Genomic DNA, 20,825 nt, shown 5'->3' with positions numbered 1-20,825 from the left:
GGTCACATTGAAATTCATGATTGTCCTTTCGTATTGTGACATTTCATAATGACACAAAAACTTTTTCTCGGGGCTCCTTGCAGCTTTAACCTGAACATCCACCCTTTAGTGTATTGCATGGTGTGCAACACGTACACACTTGCGCATGCGCACAACATACATGCTGAACTAGCACTTGTCAAATTGGCATAATCTGCAACCTGCAAATATAGGCCAAAACAGGGAAAACATAAAATGGCGGAACTGAGTAAGCCGTAAAATGGCGTCTGGAGTTTCGCCAGGCACAACACAGAAACAGTTGCTTGGCCAGGATTGTTTTATTGTGCTTTTCCTCTTTTATATAGGTATATGTATTATACTTTATTAAGGTGAGCCTTCGAACACACACACACATACAGTATATATATATATATATATATATATATATATATATATATATATACACGGTATATATATATATATATATATATATATATATATATATATATATATATATATATATATATAATTATATATATATATATAATTATATATAGATAGATAGATAGATAGATATCTACAGTACATGCTGTATTTATTTAATGTCTATTTTACTTTCTCTTTATTTTGTATTGCTACCTCTATGTATTTTGAGGACATTCAGCAGATTTTCTGGAACAAGGGCAAGAAAGAGTGCTTTCCTGAATTATTCTGTGATTGACCAGCTCACATCCTTCTTCATCTTGGCAGTGTTTTTCTGTGCCCTGAAATGCAGCAATTCAATGCACAGTTACACAACTCCACACAGTTTCACGTTCATCGTTTTGCTTTTCAAACGCGGACGTGGCATCCTGATGAACAAGGAGTTAAAATTTTCAAAAATAGCATTTCATAAAAGTCTCATTTGCTTTTAACGGGATTGCTAAATTTTAGGGTACTTTGATCAGAATAATTTCACCTGACAATTGCCCTAATGCCAGCATTGCGAACTATTGATTTTTATTTATTTTTTTCATCTGGGTAATTTAATGCGGTATAGCCGTTATAATAACCATCATTTAATTTTTGTTCTTTTTTGTTTTCTTTATGGGGGAAAAAAAGTTTCCTAGATGTACTCTGAACATGAATGTGAATAACGTATTTTCTTCTGGGTGCTAAGGGGTTAATTTTAAAATCAAGGAGCAATTTTTTTTATTATTTTTTTTGACCTCTGCGAAATTTGAGGTGACACACACTTAGTTTTTGGTGGCATACCAGCTCATAATAGTGTAAATTCAAGCATTGTCTGTGGACAGATGGGTGACAGTACCTGCAAACACACCTCCCCAATTGCCTACTTGTTTCACAAAATGAAAACCAATAGCTAATTATATCCCTTATTATCACTATTAATAAATACACCCTCCTCAGTTCGAATTTCAACCGATTTGCGATTACAATATTTTTGCAGTAATACTTTTAGAAAACCAAAAATTACATACTATATGATATAGATAACAACATTAAGACACGTTCTATCGAAAATGTTATGGATTTCTTTTTTATGTTTTGTTCATAGAATAAACCAAGTATTGAGGACTTTAGCAATACCAAAAAATTGAAAATACATAATTTTTTAAGCCATTCTAGTTTTAAAAAAAACAACAATCAATCGGCTCAATGATTATTGCCTTGCAAAATAGTCAAAGTAGCTATCCCCTCTATAGAAGATCAAGAAAATTAGTCAAGACTAAAGTGAATTTTACGTACTAAATATTAAGTTATTATTGACTGATTATTTTTGAAGTGCTATATAAACATGATTAAGCAGTTATTTTAATGCCCGCTATTAGTATGCTTAATAAAATATAATATAAAATATATCCTGATTATTTACATTATGTTTTTACCTCTCAACAGTGCTGCCAAAATGCGATTTAGCATCTGCCATTTAATTATGTGTACATACTGTCCTGTATAGTAGATGTCCTATAGGAATGACCCTAACTGCAAAGGCTGCACAGATCATACAGTCTTTGCATTCAATATGCAAGCTCATAATTATAAAACTATATCAGACTGCCAGAATAGAGGTCACTCGTTTACTGAAGCAGTAGTTTTCAGCTTAGCCGGTGTTCGCACCTAAAACCCATTACCCTATAGGATTAACATTAATTGGGAATTTGAAGTAAGCGCACGCTAAGGCAAAATATAACCTTCAATGTATAGCAGCTATGGATGGCTGATGCAGTGGCCTGTATTGATATGGGAATTTTAAGGAATATTAAAGTGGCTTTGTATTATTGGTTATATATACATCTGTAGTTATGGGATACACATTTAAATAGTAAGTACTTTAACCAGAAAATGATTGCGCATTTAGAAATCAAGAAAGAAAATTATTGAGCCATTATTGATTGATAATCTGTTTGCAGGTACTCCACATTCAATGATATAGTCAATCTGAAAGGCACTGTACATGGTCGTCCACATGTTAAGCTGGAGTATCTAAAGCCATATTGCACTATGAAGCACTACATTTTATATATATATATATATATATATATCTATATATATATATATATATATGTGTGTGTGTGTGTGTGTGCAACAATGTGAAAATGTATGTATAGTAGCAACACGTGAATATATGCATAATATATATATATGTGTGTATATATATATATATATATATATATATATATATATATATATATATATATATTAATGTAAAATGTGTACATATGTATAATAGCAATGTGTGAAAATAATATATTATATACCGGTATATGTTTTTTATTATTATTATAATTTGTAGGCATGTGTATAGGAACAATGTGTAAACTATATATGTGTATATATATATATATATATATATATATATATATATATATATATATATATATATATATATATATATATATATATATATATATATATATATATAATGTGCTTATAATTATATTGGAATGTTGATACTTTTTTGTATTTCACATTCTGCTCTCCTGCACCTTTTAACATTTAATAAGAAGGAGACAGGTGATACTCATTTGACCTAACAGGTATAAAAAACAAAAAGCGATTGGTAGTATTGGTATGCAGAGGGTTTTCTAGGTACCAACATTTCCAGGGACAGCTCTAAATCTTTGGACTGCCCTTGGAAGTCAGGGACAGTTGGCAGTTAAAACGTTGGTATGTTTCAATCTCATTCTGATGCAATACACATAGTGCTTGCAAAAACAGCACTGACTTCAGTTACAACATGTTCATCTTTCTAAAAGCCTAATAAAATCGAGAAATCAGAACCTAGAAGTCTTTCATTTACCTTTTTTTTCCCCCCAGATCTTTGTGACTCATTGCTGCAGCCTGTGTGAATCTTAGCATGGCTTAATTCCTGTCTGTAACGGAGACTAGGCCCAGATTGCAGAAAACGCTGGCAGAATTCAGCACTACAAGCTGCTTGCTTGTAAAAAAGAAACAAAAAAAAAACGAGCACCTAAGAATTTTAAGGGTAAATGGACAATTTGGAAGAGCTTTTGATTACAGTAAGGCAAACACAGCAAGTTATTTTCTAAATCTTGCTTTCGGAGTACCCCACATCCTGCCCAAGAGGGAATGAACCTATTTTTAGGATGTTAAACCCTGTTTAGCATTTTTCTGCTGAATTTTTATATTTTTCGCCTCCTTCTGTTACCTTGTGTCCGACTGTCACTTATTTCATGATTAATATAGTCATACACAGGCAAGGTGTTTTCCTTGGGCTGTTGGCACATATCTTGTGCCTATGAATATAGACTGTAAGGATGGGATTTTTATTTATTTTTTAATCCAAGAAAATCTAAAATATGACGTGTGTGTCACTGAGTGTAGTTAAGGTGAAATGAAAAAAGTTAACGCTGCAAAGCTTAATTGCTGAAATGGCTAATCGACGGTTTCAAGAGACGTGATTGAAATCAGTTTGCTCATGAGTTTTGACATGAAGGTCTGCTATCAGTGCTATAAAGTCTATTAATCTATCTATATTCAAAAAAAATCTATCAATATTCTAAAAAATCTATCTATACTCTAGAAAATCTGTCAATAATCTAGAAAATCCTAATCTATGTATTTGTGTGTCTATATGTGTGATAGATAGATGGATAGATAGATAGATAGATAGATAGATAGATAGATAGATAGATAGATAGATAGATAGATAGATAGATAGATAGATAAATGGATATATAGACACGTCTGTTTATAAAGAGCTAGTCTATTTACCTCTCTGTCTATCTATAGGTCTATATTTAATCATTACATATATATATATATATATATATATATATATATATATATATATATATATATATATATATATATATATCTACACACACACACACACATAAAACTTAAGCTACAACTGATGGTGCATGCACCCTTATAAAGAACGAAGAAAGGTTGGTTTTATCAATTTTAATTCTAATATATATATATATATATATATAAACACACACACTGTGCACATGTACATGCACACGTTGGCTGCAAATAAAGGTGTACACCCTTTAAAACAGGTTATTTTGGGGTATTTTTACTAAACTCTCTTCATATAATACGTAGTAACCCCTCACCCCCACCGCCAAATCCGAATTGCTTGACCCTCCAAACCCATCTTCCCTTTACTGTACGAGGGCATGACTACAAGGCCTGTAAAGTTTTAAAATCGAGCCTGTGCATGTTTAATAATGTGTTTCTTCCTCACTGCCACCCCCCTCTCTCCCTATTTTTTCCCTCCTTCAAATTTACCAATGAAGTTAAAAGTATATATTTTTTTTTTGTATGAAAGCAGAAAGGATTCAATTGGTTGAGAGGAATGGCGAGAGGTGACGCAACAGGATACTTGGCCGGGTAGAAATGTTGATGTATGCCAAAGCTAGGCGTACCAAGAAGTACTGTTGCTATGAGAGAAATAGCCGTTCGAGGCCTAAACTCCCCCCCTACACACACACCTCCCCGCCCTCCCCCCTTTTTCCCTTTTGCTTTTTTGGCTTGTACCATCGAGAATGCAAACAGCTCACTGTAACGAAGGAAAGGAAGAGCCCGGCGGATGTTTTCATTAGGATGAATAGGAAAAAAAAGGGGATACAGGTTAGTGAGAAGGGGTGGGGAGCTATGAAGCCTAAACGCTAGAGGTGCAATCTGGAAGCCACTAGGATCACGTTAACTAAAGCAAATCGCAAGACTAGGCTAAATTACGTTACCGCAGTTCGTATGAACAAACTGATTATTTTTATTTTTTCAAACATATAAAAAGACCCCCACCTTAGTTTTTGAGTCAGTTTTTCCCTTCTGAGGATTGAGCGGTTAAGGTTTTGCTTTAACTCCTCGATGTCATCAAATAAAAATAAAAATAAAAAGCTATAATGAAACGAAAGTAAAGAACTCTGAAAAAAGAAAAAAAAAATCAGAAAAGAAAGCAAGAAACGTGGGGAATAGCTTGCAGGATTTTTTTTTTTGTCTTCCTTCTTCAGCAGAGAGAGAGAGAAAAAAAAAGTTTGTTCTACTGAACTTAGTTGAGCAGCCTTTGGAAACCATGCCAAAAGAGGCAGGATGTTCTGCTTACAATAGGCGTACAGAGATCTGCCACAAATGGAAAAAGCCAAATGTTGGTCTTTGGAAAGAAAAAAAAAATACCATTTCTTTTTCTCTCACTCAATCCGCACATCTCTGCCTGAGAAAACGTAGCGTCTTTTTTTGCTGCAGGAGGGGGCCTACCAATGTGTGTGTGTGTGTGTGTTTTTTTTCTCTAGCTCTGCAGCCGGCTCATGCCTGTGAAGGGTTAAGGAACAGGTTTTTATTTTTTAATATCTGCTGTCGGCGGGAGTTAGTCGCCTCTCAGCTGTTTTCTAGTCCTCTAAGGACTCTTTCTTTTTAAATAGTACTATCTTACTGACTTTTTTTTTTTTCGTAAATTGAGGAATGGAAAGGACGTTTGTTAAAAAAAAAAAAAAAAAGTGGGGGGAAAAAAAGGCGTACTGGGTAACCAGCAACGTGACACTTGGCATGATTCCTGCAGCTTTGCTTCGGGTTATGCAGGGGGAGGGAGTGCTACGAGAAGCTGCTTTAGCAGTTCGGCAGTAAAGAAGAGAGAAAATGGAGGGCAGACTTGTCGTCTTCCTCTAGCGTGGTGGATCTTCTGCACAATCCTCTGGCATGCCTTTTCTTTCTTTGCAGTCTGATTTTTTTTTCTTCCCCCTTTTTTTTTTTTCAATGTAGGCACACTCAATCAAACTGCAATCATGGCAGCTGGTTTTCTTTTTTTCCCCTCGCTCTCTCTCTTTTTTTTTTTTTTTTTTAGCCCAGCAGTGGAGCTGTGTCGCCCAAGTGCTTATCAGCTTTTGACTCAGTGCCAAGATCATAGCTAGAAAAAGGGCCGGGCAGCTTTACTTCAGATTTTGCAGATGGTTTTAAAGTGAAGGCAGGGGAGTTACTGTGGGAGAGGGGAGAGGAGGGTGGGGGGAGCAGGGCACCCACTCAAACCGGAGCAGAATAGGGGATCTACGTGCTGGCTGGGTGTTAACGGGGTGAGAGCATATAGCTACACAGAATGCCAGGGTAAACTTATAATTGCATGTGCATATGTCAAGTACATATAAAATATATATATTTTTTAATACATACGTAGCTTAAAAATGTTTTGTAGTATGCTGCACCCATTTTTGTGGATATAACGCAAACAGGACACGCTCCCTTACATTGCAAATTTGTGCACATAGTGGTTGTTTTATGTGTCACCTGCTCAAAGCTCCGGACAAAATTAGCTTTACTGCTAGGGCCACATGTTAGGGATAACCTGCAAAATTTGCAAGGAGGTGGGGTAAAAGAGTAGCAGTATATTAGTAGAAACATGCACACACCAGCACATACAGTACCTGTGTGTGATAATAGTGATAATACTAAAAATAAACACATTTTAGATTTTTTTATTACACTACAGTATAATTACAGGACTGACCAACATCTTAAAGTATGATCTCTCAATCTTTTGGGTCTGCAATCTGTTGCAACATTTGTCCCCCCCCCCCCCCCCCCCTCTTAAACCTGCATGGATAGACTAAAGCCCTGTACACACGGCCGGGATTCCCGGCGGAAAACTGCAGGGAGAACACGGCCGTGTGTACAGGGCTTATGCTCCCTCGGCACTGCCTGGCAGTGTTTTCCTATGGCAAGTGTAGTAAATCTTGCGGGAAAAAAACGCAGGAAATCCCAGCGGGAAAATAGAGAGCAGGTTCTCTATTTTTCCCGGCAGTTTTCCCGGAGAGGGAGCATACACACATCCAGTTTTCACGGCAAAAAGCTCTCCCAGCCGTTTTCTTGCCGGGAAAACCGGTCGTGTGTTCGAGGCTTTACACTGCTCCTAACACACTACCCAAATGGAATGACCAATGCAATGCAACCCCTTTTATAGGACTATAAAATTCAGCATGCTCCTCTGGCATTTATTTTACCCACCCTATATTATTACTGGTCAGCAAATGGGCAAACTTTTGCCAGTGTTTTTTCAGATGCTTTCGTTGGAGTTGGACAGTTTTGTGGCAGTATGGGCCTACTTCAGAAGTATCTCCCTACCAATATTAGGGATCTATAAATTCTTTTAGGCAGTATTGGAAGCCACAATGTCAAAACCAAATGTTACAAAGAAAAATCACCTGTCCACTGTAAGCTGCCTGTATTGTGTACAATTGTAGAACGCACCTAGTATAGTTAATTTAATAATGAAGTAGTGAGCGGTCACTAACTTAGTGAATAAGGTTATGTGTGGTCAGATCACACGTGCAATCATGTGCAAGCAATATTGCTATTTTTATAGCCATGCTTGAGTATTAAAATTGACAGCATTTTCATGGTATTCAATACTACGAAACTCTATTCCTTTAGTAAGTCAACTCCAGTGAGTCTTATAAAAATACAAGGTAGACATTTATGTTTTTGAGGGGTTCCAACCTGCTTATGTTGGACCTTACAAAATGATATATAGAACCACCAAGAGATGCAACAAACTAACACAATGGACTGTTTGCAGGCAAATATCGTGAGTTTGTCACTACCCTTTTTTGAAATGCAATCCCTATGTATTCCTATGCAATAGCCATTCAATCTACCAGATATCCTAATGGGCAGATATTGATGTTGGAGTTTCAACCATGAGGTCCTATTAAGTTATCTTCTCATTCCTTTACCGCCTTAGGCCTCGTACACACGACCGAGTTTCTCGGCAAAAACCAGCAAGAAACTTGCTGGGAGATATTTTTTTGCCGAGGAAACCGGTCGTGTGTACATTTTTGTTGAGGAAACTGTCGAAAAACTCGACGAGCCAAAAAGAGAGCAAGTTCTCTATTTCCTCGACGGGAGTCTCAAATTGGCTCGTCGAGTTCCTGGTCGGGCTGGTTTCCGATGAGAAACTCGAGCGTGTGTATGCTAAGAAACCCGCGCTTGCTCAGAATAAAGTATGAGACGGGAGTAAAAGTAGCATTTGTAATGGAGATAACACATTTTTCAAGCTGTAACAGACTGAAAAGTGCAAATCATCTCTTAACAAACTTTTACTTAACACGCAAACACATGAGATTAGCAAAACCAGCCCCAAGAGTTTAGCCAGTGGAATTAAACTTCCCCTGCCGTTGTATGTCACCGCGTTTGTGAACGAGGAGATTTTGTCTTGACAGTGTGTACGCAAAGCAAGCTTGAACTTGACAAGCCTAACAAGGAACTCGACGAGGAAAACGATGTGTTTCGCCCGTCGAGTTCCTCGGTCGTGTGTACGAGGCCTTAGGTTCACATAGAATATGGCTACTGTTGAAATAATCCAAGGGGATGTGAGAGATGAAGAGATTGATTCACTAAAGAAGTTGAGACCCTTCAAAAAATTTCGTGAATAGTCACTTCAATTCTCCATTCATGTGAAAAACAAATTGCCGTTCACTTTGAATAACTAACCATGTTCAGGTGATTTTTCACATAGAAATGTAGTATCCATACTCCGAAATTAAAGCCACCACAGTAGCTTTATTGTTACAGTCCAGTGAAGCCCAGTGCAAGACAGATCATTTGAAGTCTACTGCTAACGCGTTTCACTCACAATGAGCTTAGTTATAGAGTGGAATTTGCAGGTGAGAGAATCAACATCCTTGTCAGTAACAAAAATATTAACATACCCTCATCTGACAAAGTAAAAACAAGAGGACTAACTGGAGTTTGCCTTTTCTCCCTTTGCCTGCATGGGTTTCCTCCCAAACGCCAAAGACATGCTGGTAGGTTAGGCCATGGTGCAAATATTTTTTCTGCAACCATGGGTTACAAAAAAGAAGATTGCACGATTCCCTTATTAACACAGGCAGTGCCGACAGGGGAATTCATCATTGTCTTCTCAAGGGGGTGAAGACAGTGAATATTGCAGCCGCTTACGACAATAAAGTGAATCCGGCAGGCTGGTTACACCCAAGTTGATCAATCGAACTTGGTACATTCAGCCTGCTCACTAGGAGTTCAAATCGTGTATTGCCAGCCTTTAAGTGGTTATAAAGACAAAAGGTTTTTTATCTTAATGCATAGAATGTATGTGTGCAGCAGCCCCCTAATATTTACCTGAGCCCGATCTCGATCCAGCAATCTTGCATGAGAGACTTGGCTCTCCGGGTCTCTCCCTCCTAAATTGGCTGAGACACACAGCAGGCGCCATTGGCTGTCAATTAAATCCAGTGAGCCAATGAGGAGAGAGAAGGGGCAGGGCCAAGCTGCGGCTCTATGTCTGAATGGACACACAGTCCATGTGGAGTAGTGGCTCAGATCAGGAGCCCCCATAGCAAGTTGCTTGCCGTGGGGGCACGCAGCAGGAGGGAGGGGAGAGGAGTGACAGTAAGGCCCAGTACACACGTCTGAGGAACTCGACGGGCAAAACTCATCGTTTTGCTCGTCGAGTTCTGTGTGAAGCCGCCGAGGATCTCGGCGAGCCAACTTTCCTCATTGAACAACGAGAAAATAGAGAACATGTTCTCTATTTGGCTCGACGAGGAACTCGTCGGCTTCCTCGGCCGAAAGTGTACACACGCCGGGTTTCTCGGCAGAATTCAGCTCCGATCGAGTTTCTGGCTGAATTCTGCCGAGAAACTCGGTCGTGTGTACGGGGCCTAAGAGGAGGATCTGGGCTGCTCAGTGCAAAACCACTGTGCAGAGCAGGTAAGTATAACTTGTTTGTTATTTTTAACCACTTCAGCCCCAGAAGGATTCACCCCCTTAATGACCCGACCATCTTTTGCAATACAGCACTGCGTTATTTTCACTGACAATTGCTTGGTTGTGCGACATTGTATCCAAACAAAATTTACATTTTTTTTTTCCAATAATAGAGATTTCTTTTAGTGCTATTTGAACACCTCTGCGTTTTTTATTTTTTGCGCTATCAACAAAAACTGACCGCCATTTTAAAAAAAAAATAACGATATTTTTTACTTTCTGCTATAATACATATCCAATATATATATATATATATATATTTATATTTATATATATATATATATATATATATATATATATATATATATATATATATATATTAAAATATATATATAAATGAATTTATTCATCAGTTTAGGCCAGGGGTCGACAAATCCCGGGCGCCAGGTCGCCATGGTGACTAGAAATAGGGTCCTGGCGACTTGGCTTGGAAGGGGGGGGGGCAAAAAAAATTTTTTTTTTTTTTTTTTTGTGAGCTGGCACCATCTGGTGGTGAGCCGTTGGTATTACAAGTTATTACCACCAGATGTGTAAGCTGGCGCCATCTGGTGGTGGCCGTTGGTATTACAAGTTAAGCATTACAAGTTAAACAGCAATTCTAATGTCATTTTTCACTATTTTCACTGCCATCTTCTTCTCTCTAATTAGAACCCCCAAACATTATATATATTTTTTATCCTAACACCCTAGAGAATAAAATGGTGATCGTTGCAATACTTTCTGTCATGCCGTATTTGCGCAGCGGTCTTGCAAGCACACTTTTTTTGGGAAAAAATTAAACTTTTTTTAATTAAAAAATAAGACAACAGTAAAATTATCCCCATTTTTTTTAATATTATGAAAGATAATGTTACGCCGAGTAAATTGATACCCAACATGTCACGCTTCAAAATAACGTCCGCTCGTGGAATGGCGTCAAACTTTTACCCTTTAAAATCTCCATAGGCGACGTTTAAAAAACTCTACAGGTTGCATGTTTTGAGTTAGAGGAGGTCTAGGGCTAGAATTATTGCTCTCGCTCTACCAATCGCGGCGATACCTTACATGTGTGGTTTGAACACCGTTTACATGTGCGGTCGCTGCTCACGTATGTGTTCGCTTCTGCGCGCAAGCTCGTCGCGACGGGGCGCGTTTTCTGGCTCCTAACTTTTTTAGCTGGCTCCTAGATTCCAAGCAAATTTGTCAACCCCTGGTTTAGGCCAATATGTATTCTTCTACATATTTTTGGTAAAAGCAAATCCCAATAAGCGTATATTGATTGATTCGCGCAAAAGTTATAGCGTCTATAAAATATTGATTTTTTACTAGTAATGATGGCGGCGGTGGGACTGTGTTTTTTGGGAACCTGTGACATTATTACAGTTATCACTGCTCAAAATATGCACTGACATTGTACTAATGACACTGGCAGGGAAGGGGTTAACATCAGGGGTGATCAAGGGGTTAAATGTGTTCTCTGTTTGTGTTTTATAACTGTATGGGGGACTGTGTGACTGGGGAAATACACAGATCCATCTTCCTGCTCAGTGTCATCCCCTGACAGAGCAGAGATCTGCCTTGTTTACTTAGGCAGATTCCTGTTCTGATTCTGCGAAGAACGAACAGAAATTGAGTCTACCGGACCCCCTGATTGGCTGGCCAAACGGAGCATGCGCACACGGCCAGGAAACGTGCATGCCCACGAAAGCTAGTGCACGAATTTGCGCAGGCGAGCCACCTTGCCGCAGTACATCTGTGGTGGGTAATCGGCAAGTGGTTAAACCAAAAAAAACAATACTTTAGTATCACTTTATTTGGTTCCTGTCTAAATTGGCCCTATGATGTGTATGCATGAATGTGAGTTAGGGACCTTAATCACTTCAGCCCCGGACCATTTTGCTGGTCAATGACCGGGCCACTTTTTGCAATTCGGCACTGCATCGCTTTAACTGACAATTGCGCGGTCGTGCGACGTGGCTCCCAAACAAAATTGGCATCCTTTTTTTTCCCACAAATAAGAGATTTCTTTTGGTGGTATTTGATCACCTCTACGGTTTTGTATTTTTTGCGCTATAAACAAAAATAGAGTGACAATTTTGTAATAAATATCCCCCAAAAATATATAAAAAAAAAATTTTTTTCCAGTTTAGGCCGATACGTATTCTTCTACATACCTTCTACATTCCGGGCACGCATGTTGGCACCAGGGGCGCGCGCACCTAGTGGCTGAAATGCGAAATCATGTTATATTACGTGATTTCGCGCAGCCGAGCCGACCTGCCGCCGTAAAACTGCAGCGGCTGGTCGCCTAGTGGTTAAAGGGGTTGTAAACCCACATGTTTTTTCACCTTAATGCACCCTAGGTCACTGACTTACCACCCAGCCCCTCCGTTTTACTCACCTGAGCCCCATATTTCCCACGCCGGAGACACGCTCTTTCCCTCTGCCCGTTGTCTCGGCTTTTGATTAGATATATTGATAGCAGTGCAGCCATTGACTCAGGAGCGCGCCCACAAGGTAACTCCCCTGGGTGAGCTTAGCGATGCTTTGCAGTCGCTTTTAGCCCCCACTAGCGGCCGAAAAGCGCAGCTAAAGCGACTGCGCCCCAGCGCCTCAGTATGAAAGTGCCCTTATTATGTAAAGTGCTGCATAAACTAATGGTGCTATTTAAGTACCTGTGATAAATAAATAATAAGAGGGTGCAAAAGCCTACTAGGCCTTTGCGCCCTCTTGTTTTTACTTTATCGTTTAGCAGCAAGATTTTCCGGAAGAAGGCTGCATTGGTAAAGCGTACCTGCTTATGATAATAAGATTTATATAGACTCTGCAGCATTGATGTATATTTTGGCTTCAACAGTACCTTGCGTTATGGTGCGAGCATTTTGGATGCCCTCATTTCATACAAAAATGTATCAAACTTTTTTCAACGCAGGATATTAACCTCATGTAAAGGGTCCATGAAAATAGATCCAGATATAGAAAATCTGTGCAATATATAAACATAAAAAAGCAAAAATATATATATATTGTAAAATATTGTATAAAATATTTGTACCCATTTGCCTCCCCTTCCCATTCAAAAAAGTAAGGTCGTTCAACTTTTATTGAAAAAAAAAATATATAAAATATTTTCCACTTTTCACATGATTGGAGAATTGAGGTGGCTATTTGCACTTTATTTTTAGTCAAGATTTGTGGCCTGTTTGGTAATGCATCCTCAAAATATTACATTGTCAGTGTTGTGTTTTTTATTTTTGTGTTGCAGCATGCACAAATACAAGGTTTTTAAATTCACATGACATTTTCCCCTTTCTTTTTGTATGAACAGTTAAAAAAAAAAAAGAAAAGAATATCCACACATGCTCTTGCTTACTGTATGTGACTGAAATGTCAAAGCAGATGCTACAGTAGGGAAAGGGAGGGTTCAGCTGATGTCTAGATTCATGCAGTATGTGTTTGTGTGAGGGTACGTGTATTAACAACTAGCTTGCTCACGCAGGGCCATGCCTCCGTTTCATCATCAGCTCTAAGCCATCTCTTTCGCTAGCTAACGTACGCCTCCTCTTTCTGAGACAGACTGCTCTAGCTGCTCACAAGGGGGAGATGGGAGTTTGCAAATAGCTACTGCTCCTGATTGCATTCCTACTGCAAGGGCCTCCCCTTCAAATGGCTTGTGCCAGGGCACAACTTTTTCTGTTGCAGCAAATAGGATCATTTTTTTCATTTTTTCCCTCTGCTTTTTATTTTAACCCTCTGCTTTTTTTTTCCTCCTCTCTGTCCTCCTGCTCACTACCCCCCCCCCTCCTTCAGCTTTTTACAGCTTTAATTATTTTTATTATTATTTTTTCTGCAGCCTCCTTGATTTTATACTCCAAGATTTTTTGCACCCCTCTATTTATAACCAAAATTGATTTTTATTTTTCCCTCGGTGTAACAATGAGCCAAGCCGTGCCAGCTCGCCGTCTTTAAGGAATATGGCTTCCCCACTCCTTTTTTTTTTTCGCAAATCGTGACGCGCTTGCCCGTCAAGTATACAAGCCGCCCTTTTCCGTTTTTTTATTTTTTACCAGCCGCGGAGAAAGACCACCTGACTTAAAGGACGGATAGTTATATTTCCTCTTTTATTCTGACAGTGGATACAAAAGGGAATACTGTTTTTTCCTTTTTTTTTTTGCATATTTGCTTCATTCAGTTTTCGCAGCAATTTTTTTTTTGGATTGCGAGGCATTTGGGTGTGCATAGCAATGCACTGGCTGGGACAGGTGCCAGCTGAAAAGACAAAAGAAAAAAAAAATAGGCGGCAAAGATGGAATATGGCAGTATACAGCGACCTTTTTTTTCCCACTGTAACTGTATACATGTAGAATGGCACAAGTTGGCGCAAGTAAATGTCAAAGTGCCTAGATTCATATATATATAGCTATATGTATATATAGCTATATATATATGTATTAATATATATTTTTTTCTCTTTACTGCAGTTTAATTTTTATGCCTCTGCAGATGTAGAAATGGCCATTTGTTTCAAAGGGGGCGGAGAGTTTTTTTTTTTTTACTGCTGAATTATTCATAATTAAGTAGTGAAGTAAGACCATTAGCATGCACCCTATATGCTGTTTGTCTGTTTGGTAACATTCTTCATTCAAGACTTGTTAACTGCCAGACAAGCTTAACACGCTTCTCTGTTTTTCCCTCCCTTCTTCCCTGTCTCTTTTTTTTTTTTGCTTTTTGCCTTTCATGCCAGCCCCTCTCAGCCTTCTGTCGTTGCTGGGTGCTGGTAGCCAAGGGGTAGTGGTGGCAGGGGGAACGCACGCTGCCGAGAATCTCAAGCTAGTTGTTAGGTAAGGACCGCCTTCTAGCTCTCACAGGCCTGCAAGCACTTGCACAAACCAAGAAACTGAGCTCTCAGACTCCTCTTGTCTGCTTTTCACAGGAGGCTGCAAGGTGAATGCTTCAGGGGCTCGTGCCTCTTCCACCGGTGCATGAAAACCTTTCCTCATCTATTGACGGGTAAGACCCTTTAATCTGTTATGATGCTGCATGTAATATTTGTATCAGCTAATCAAGTTTTTATTTATCGATCGTCTGTTGTATATTCAGCACAGACTAGGAAGTTCTACTTTAAACATAACGGCTAGTGCAGCTTAATGGCCTGATTTCTGTTCCTCTCTTGGTTATATTTTATTTTTTTATTTATTTTTTGGCGCCGTGACCAGCTATTTTTTCTTATTTAATTAACTCTGCACCCTTGATGATTTTGGTCAAACAGACTGTTTAATAATCTTTCAACCATTCTGCGTGTTTGTAAGATTTGGGATACTTTCTAAAAATATTTCACGGGGAAATGCAGATGTATTTTTTTTTTTACTATACCTATTTTATTGTCTGATTCATAGTCTGGTCGTATGGTAGAAATGAATTTATTATCAAGTGTCTTGATCGATTATTAGGACGTCTGTGGTCGGTCGTGAATTGAATTGCACTGCAATTTTCTATTGCATAAAGTCTATACAGTTTTCTTTGCATTTGCCTGTAAATTTTGTATACCGATTGGCATTTAAACGGGATATTATTATAATTTAATTTGAGAGTTTTTTTTCCCAACCTATCAATTTGCTGTATGGTCCTTTGTCTTTTTATTAATTATGAAATTTAAAAAATGATATGAAATATTGTATTATGTATTCAGAAGTCATTACCATACGTTAGTGTGTATCTATGTATGTATGTATATGCACATACATATATACACTGTATATTATTTTCTCATTACATATATTGATGAGTTTAGTATCACTTTGTCAGCTTTTTTATATAATCATAATTAGACGAAGGTCAAAGTTGCATATTTTGCTCTTTTATGGGTTATGTATACATTTTTCCTCAATGCGTACTATCTTTAAAGTTCTACAACACATACATTTCAATATTTTAACTTTTATTTTCTAATTTTCATTGCTGTCTGTAGGATATAGTAATTAAGGAGGGATAACGTTTCTTTCTTTCAATGCTATAGGGCAGTTTAGTACGATTCTGATAACCTACAGGTAACATAACGTATTTCATGTAGCTACCTTGGCGCCAAAAAAAAACGTCATGGCATATTACATACGTGAAATACCCAGATATTAGAACACGGCACTGGTAGTTACAATAGATTTATAAGTGAAACTTGCATATTAGAAGGTATGTTACAATGTATTGCATGCAGTAATCATTACTAGATACTGCATATGACAATTCGTCACTTTGCATAAGAAATTATTCCAAAGACACAATCAAAGGTATAAATAAAAGCCTAACACTATTCCTATATGATTCTTTGCAACATTTACGACTTCTAAGTAAGTGCAGAGAAAAGAAACCTGCAGCAATTTGACTAAACTGCGCTCTTATTACTAATAAGATGGTGACTAATATGTAAATATGATGGAAAAATGAAATATGTGTCAATTCTGGTTTTGAAAATTGGGACGCTTAATTAGACATGTCATTTAGGCATGTAGGCCTTGCTCAGTAATAGGAAAATGTTCTTGCTAGGAGAAGTTTAATGTACCTTTCAGAAAATATAAGTTGCTAAAGGGTATTTATCATTCTTATGATAAATTTGTAGAATATTTTTATATTTTAGCAATCGACTGGAAGGATAATCTCCTGTGTTGTCCGATTATTAAGAATCCTTTCCTCTCATTTATTATAAATGAGTGAGAGGAGAGAAAGCAATACTTGCCATTGAAAAGCTCAGTAAAGGGCTGAACATAGAGAATTACCTTTGCCGTAAATTTCAATATACGTTCGATTTTTTTTCTTCTTCAGGTTTGAATATAAAAAAAAAAAAAAAGAACAAGATAGGGTAGGCCTTCTCTGCCCCAAAGCCTTCACATTTACCAGTCCTTTAACTTCCATAATTCAGTTATTATTTTTATTTTTGCGTATTTATTTGTACACTATTATTGGATACCGACTCGCAAATCTTTGCCGCTAAGCGAATGGAACTTCGGACCTATAACCTGACAAAGCTGAGGAATATATTAAAAAATTCAGGAAGATGACGTGTGTATCTCTATCATTGTAACTAAAAAAAAAATTCTGACTGTCCTCCATTTTTTAAAATGACATAAATGCCAAAGTGGCGGTAAAGTGAAGTGATAATGGCGACTATATTTTGCTCAACAGGACTGCCGTCCGGTCCGTTTTTAATTACCACATTAAAAAGAAAATAAAAACAAATTATATATATAGATAGATATCTAACTATATATATAGATATATACATATACATCTATATATATTTACATAGATATAGATATATCTATAAATCTATATATCTATCTATCTACATATATATATATATATATATATATATATATATATATATATATATATATATATATTTTTTTTTTTTTTTAGACACATATATTATGAACTGCAGCCTGAATGCAGCAAGTAGACCCAAGCAGTAGCCTATGAAAACCAATGTATTAGATCTTTGTAACAGAATATTAAAAGAATAATTTGAAAGACAGGCCACATAAAAACAGGTTGGACTGCATCCAAGTCCTTTGCTTCACAGTTTTTTTTTTTTTAGTTTATTTTCATTATTTTTGCTAAACTGTATAACATTATATCTTAACCCTCTTTACATTGTAGCTTTAATAAAATATTTTGCTCAGTTAACTTAAATTACGCGTATTTGTGGCTACCTAAAGAAGATCGGGGACACATAAAATAACAATACATCTCAAAATGAATTTAAAGAATTGGAATCATTGAATATCTTTAAGGATTATTTTGAGGCGTGAAACTCCCACCACATTTGTTTTCTTCGTCAGCCATGTTTGTTTCAAAAATTGATTTGTAACCCCCTAGACCTGCAGATATTTATTTTCACGCTTGCGTGCAAATCCACAACCATCTTCTGTTCACGTAGGGTGGGAAAATGACAACGTTTATATTAATATTTCGGTCATAGAAGAAATAAATAAAAGAAAATGTCCTCAGTTTGAAATAATTGACCTGCAATTCTTGATCATTTGTTAAGTAGGCCAGGTAACATTAAAACCAGATTCGATCTGCATTTCTTACAAGATGAAGAAATAGACAGGGACCTTGTGGTGGCTTGGGCATTCGTCTTCAGCATGTACGCTAATGCAGATTGAAAACAAAATGAAAGTACATTGTATTCTCATTTTTTTGATTTAATAACCTTTATAGGAACAGCTGTTGGGCTTAGAAAGGCCTTGATTGTTTTCGGGTCCTTTGTATCAAGTAATACGAAGAATTTGAAACAAGAATTTGTAATTACTGTACAGACTGCATGCACTTGTTAACAGATAGCAGTCAAAGCAGAAGTGGCAGCTTCTGAAATGTATGTGTGTGAGTGTATACTGTATATATATATATATATATATATATATATATATATATATATATATATATATGTATTTTGTCTATATGTGTGTCAGTGTATGTGCGGTAGAACTGTGCTTATGGTGATAAATATTATAGCATATGGTATATTTAATGAACATATTCTCACACAGAGTATAGATTCTACTGCGGATTCACCCAGTTGTGTAAAAATGTCAAAGAACAATAATATCCAGCAATTTTTTTCTTGGATAGACCAACCTAATGAGGGAAGAGACGTCATGTATGAATCTGAGACTGGTTACTTTTTCTGTAGTGTAAGAATTTTTTTTTTTAAATGTGTACGTGTGTGTATATGGTGTGCTGGGGACAGACACACACACACATACACATATGTGTATATATATATATATATATATATATATATATATGTATATATATATATACATATGTATATATACACATGTGTGTGGGCCTGCAGCTCACCATATATACACACACGTACATATAGATATATATAAAACTACCAGACTGAATCGCCTGTACAAATGACATTTTCCATAAATGTGGGTGAATGTGTGCCACACTAGTACTTATGAAGTGGCTGTCAAAATTTTCCATAATTTAGCAGTTGAAATGAGTCCATTGTTAACCCTCTGTGCCACTGGGTGGGGAAACTGAATTTTTATAACGCAATACTTAATAATATTTGGCATTGCAGACAATGCACCCCATATACAGTATACAGTATAAACAGTCAATAAACATATCTATACACTGAAGGTTAGAACACAGAATTATATCCCTTTTATTCACTTGATATTGTACTTTTTGGTAATATATTAAGGAATAGAAACAAAACAGAGTCAGAGTCTTTTTACGTGATCTTTTATTTAGTTTAATACAATATTATAACAATAAAATGAACTTACCTCTGTTGTATCGCTGAATGCATATATTATAAAGAGGTGATTAAGTGTTCTCCCTTGTAAACAAGTAGTGTAGCGGAATACAATGCAATGTCCGGTAAAATATTACAATATATAACACTACCTGTAGATCATTAACTGGTAGAATGGTCAGTTGGTTGTGTATTACAGAATGTGATCGCTCCACATCCTCTTAACTTGCAAAATGCTTTACTAAAACGCTAAGATTAGGATTTGTTAATCTAGCCCGTACAGGTTTAATCACTATAATTATACTTACCGCGCGATGAAACAGGCACTGCCAACTTCTCACGACCTTGATCTTGGCGGGTCACCTAGGCATGGCCTTGCCGCAAAAAGTAGGCCCACTATGGACCAGTAGCACTCATGGCTGACTACAGAATCTGGCAATCGCCAAGCAGTACTACTTGCTGTGACAGTCATTCCATGTTGTCAGCTTAGCCAAGAAAAGGGGAGCATGTGCGTACAGTAAAAAGACTGATCTCTATTCTCTTGGTTATACCATGTTACATGCTTTTCCCGCAAATGATCCTTGAATGGACTGGGTGGTATATTAATATTAGCCTGCCTCAGATTAGACATACCGCTAGATATCTCAAAGCAACACGCCAGATTTTAGCGGTGATCTTACCATGTAAGGGTTCTTGCACCATTTGGTGGTTCATACATGTGCTTCAAATTTTCAAAGGCACTATTTAGTGCCAGAATTTCGGCTTTGGTATTTGTATGGTGTTGTATGGCTGAGCATTTTCATTTTTTTTGGAGAAAAATAATAGACCCAGCCCCATTGTGTGCTGCCTTGAGTTGCCATCCAAGTTAGGATAGAAGGCTGCAACAGGTCCAAGTATGCAGGTTATGCAAGAAAAGAGATATATCTATATTGCCTCCTATCTTTCTCAGTGAGATATCTGTCCATTGATATGACATATTCAAAATTACTAAGAGATCTGTCTTTTAAACAATATTACGATTAACCCGCAAACTTAGATCACCCAAGCACGGATATTAACGTGTATGGATATGGGAGGAAACAGCAGTCACCTGCCTCCACCTTGAACCCCTAGGGAAACTAGCCAATGGCTAATAATAAAAAAAAAGGATGGATGTAGATGAAGATTGGTAACTGATCGCCCTGAAACTGGCCATAGCTGTCAACACATCTATAGGTGCCTTTAGACTGCATGCCATCATTAGCCAGTGAGAACTAAGAAAAAACAAAAACAAGAACAAGGCGTATGTTAATTAATGACTGCAGTGCTATGAACCTGTGGACTGCATATTCCCTACCCTGTCTGT

The 20,825-nt window shown here is 37.3% G+C and overlaps 1 protein-coding gene and 1 long non-coding RNA gene across 8 annotated transcripts in view; one reads left to right on the top strand and one right to left on the bottom strand.

Annotated features, from left to right (window-relative positions):
* LOC120932923 overlaps positions 1 to 5,590 on the bottom strand; it is a 77,985-nt gene extending 72,395 nt beyond the window's left edge. For 2 of the 4 annotated variants that reach the window (XR_005748044.1, XR_005748045.1), the window contains exon 1: positions 5,260 to 5,587. This is a non-coding gene — a long non-coding RNA (uncharacterized LOC120932923). Of the gene's footprint in view, positions 1 to 5,259 lie in introns of all 4 variants that reach the window. The other 2 variants (XR_005748046.1, XR_005748043.1) reach the window with 2 other exon arrangements.
* Positions 1 to 20,825, top strand: part of LOC120932922 — a 152,273-nt gene that overhangs the window by 2,531 nt on the left and 128,917 nt on the right. The window contains exons 1-2 of one of the 4 annotated variants that reach the window (XM_040345782.1): positions 13,394 to 15,050; positions 15,143 to 15,219. The exons of 1 other annotated variant lie outside the window; for it this stretch is intronic. In XM_040345782.1, the coding sequence (XP_040201716.1) occupies positions 14,947 to 15,050; positions 15,143 to 15,219 (181 nt within the window). In that variant the 5' untranslated portion in view covers positions 13,394 to 14,946. Of the gene's footprint in view, positions 1 to 4,474; positions 5,086 to 13,393; positions 15,051 to 15,142; positions 15,220 to 20,825 lie in introns of those variants that run through there. 2 more of the 4 variants (XM_040345784.1, XM_040345785.1) reach the window with 2 other exon arrangements.

Source organism: Rana temporaria, chromosome 3 (assembly GCF_905171775.1).
Source record: "Rana temporaria chromosome 3, aRanTem1.1, whole genome shotgun sequence".
NCBI lineage: Eukaryota > Metazoa > Chordata > Amphibia > Anura > Ranidae > Rana > Rana temporaria.
This window is presented reverse-complemented; position numbering and strand designations above follow the sequence as displayed.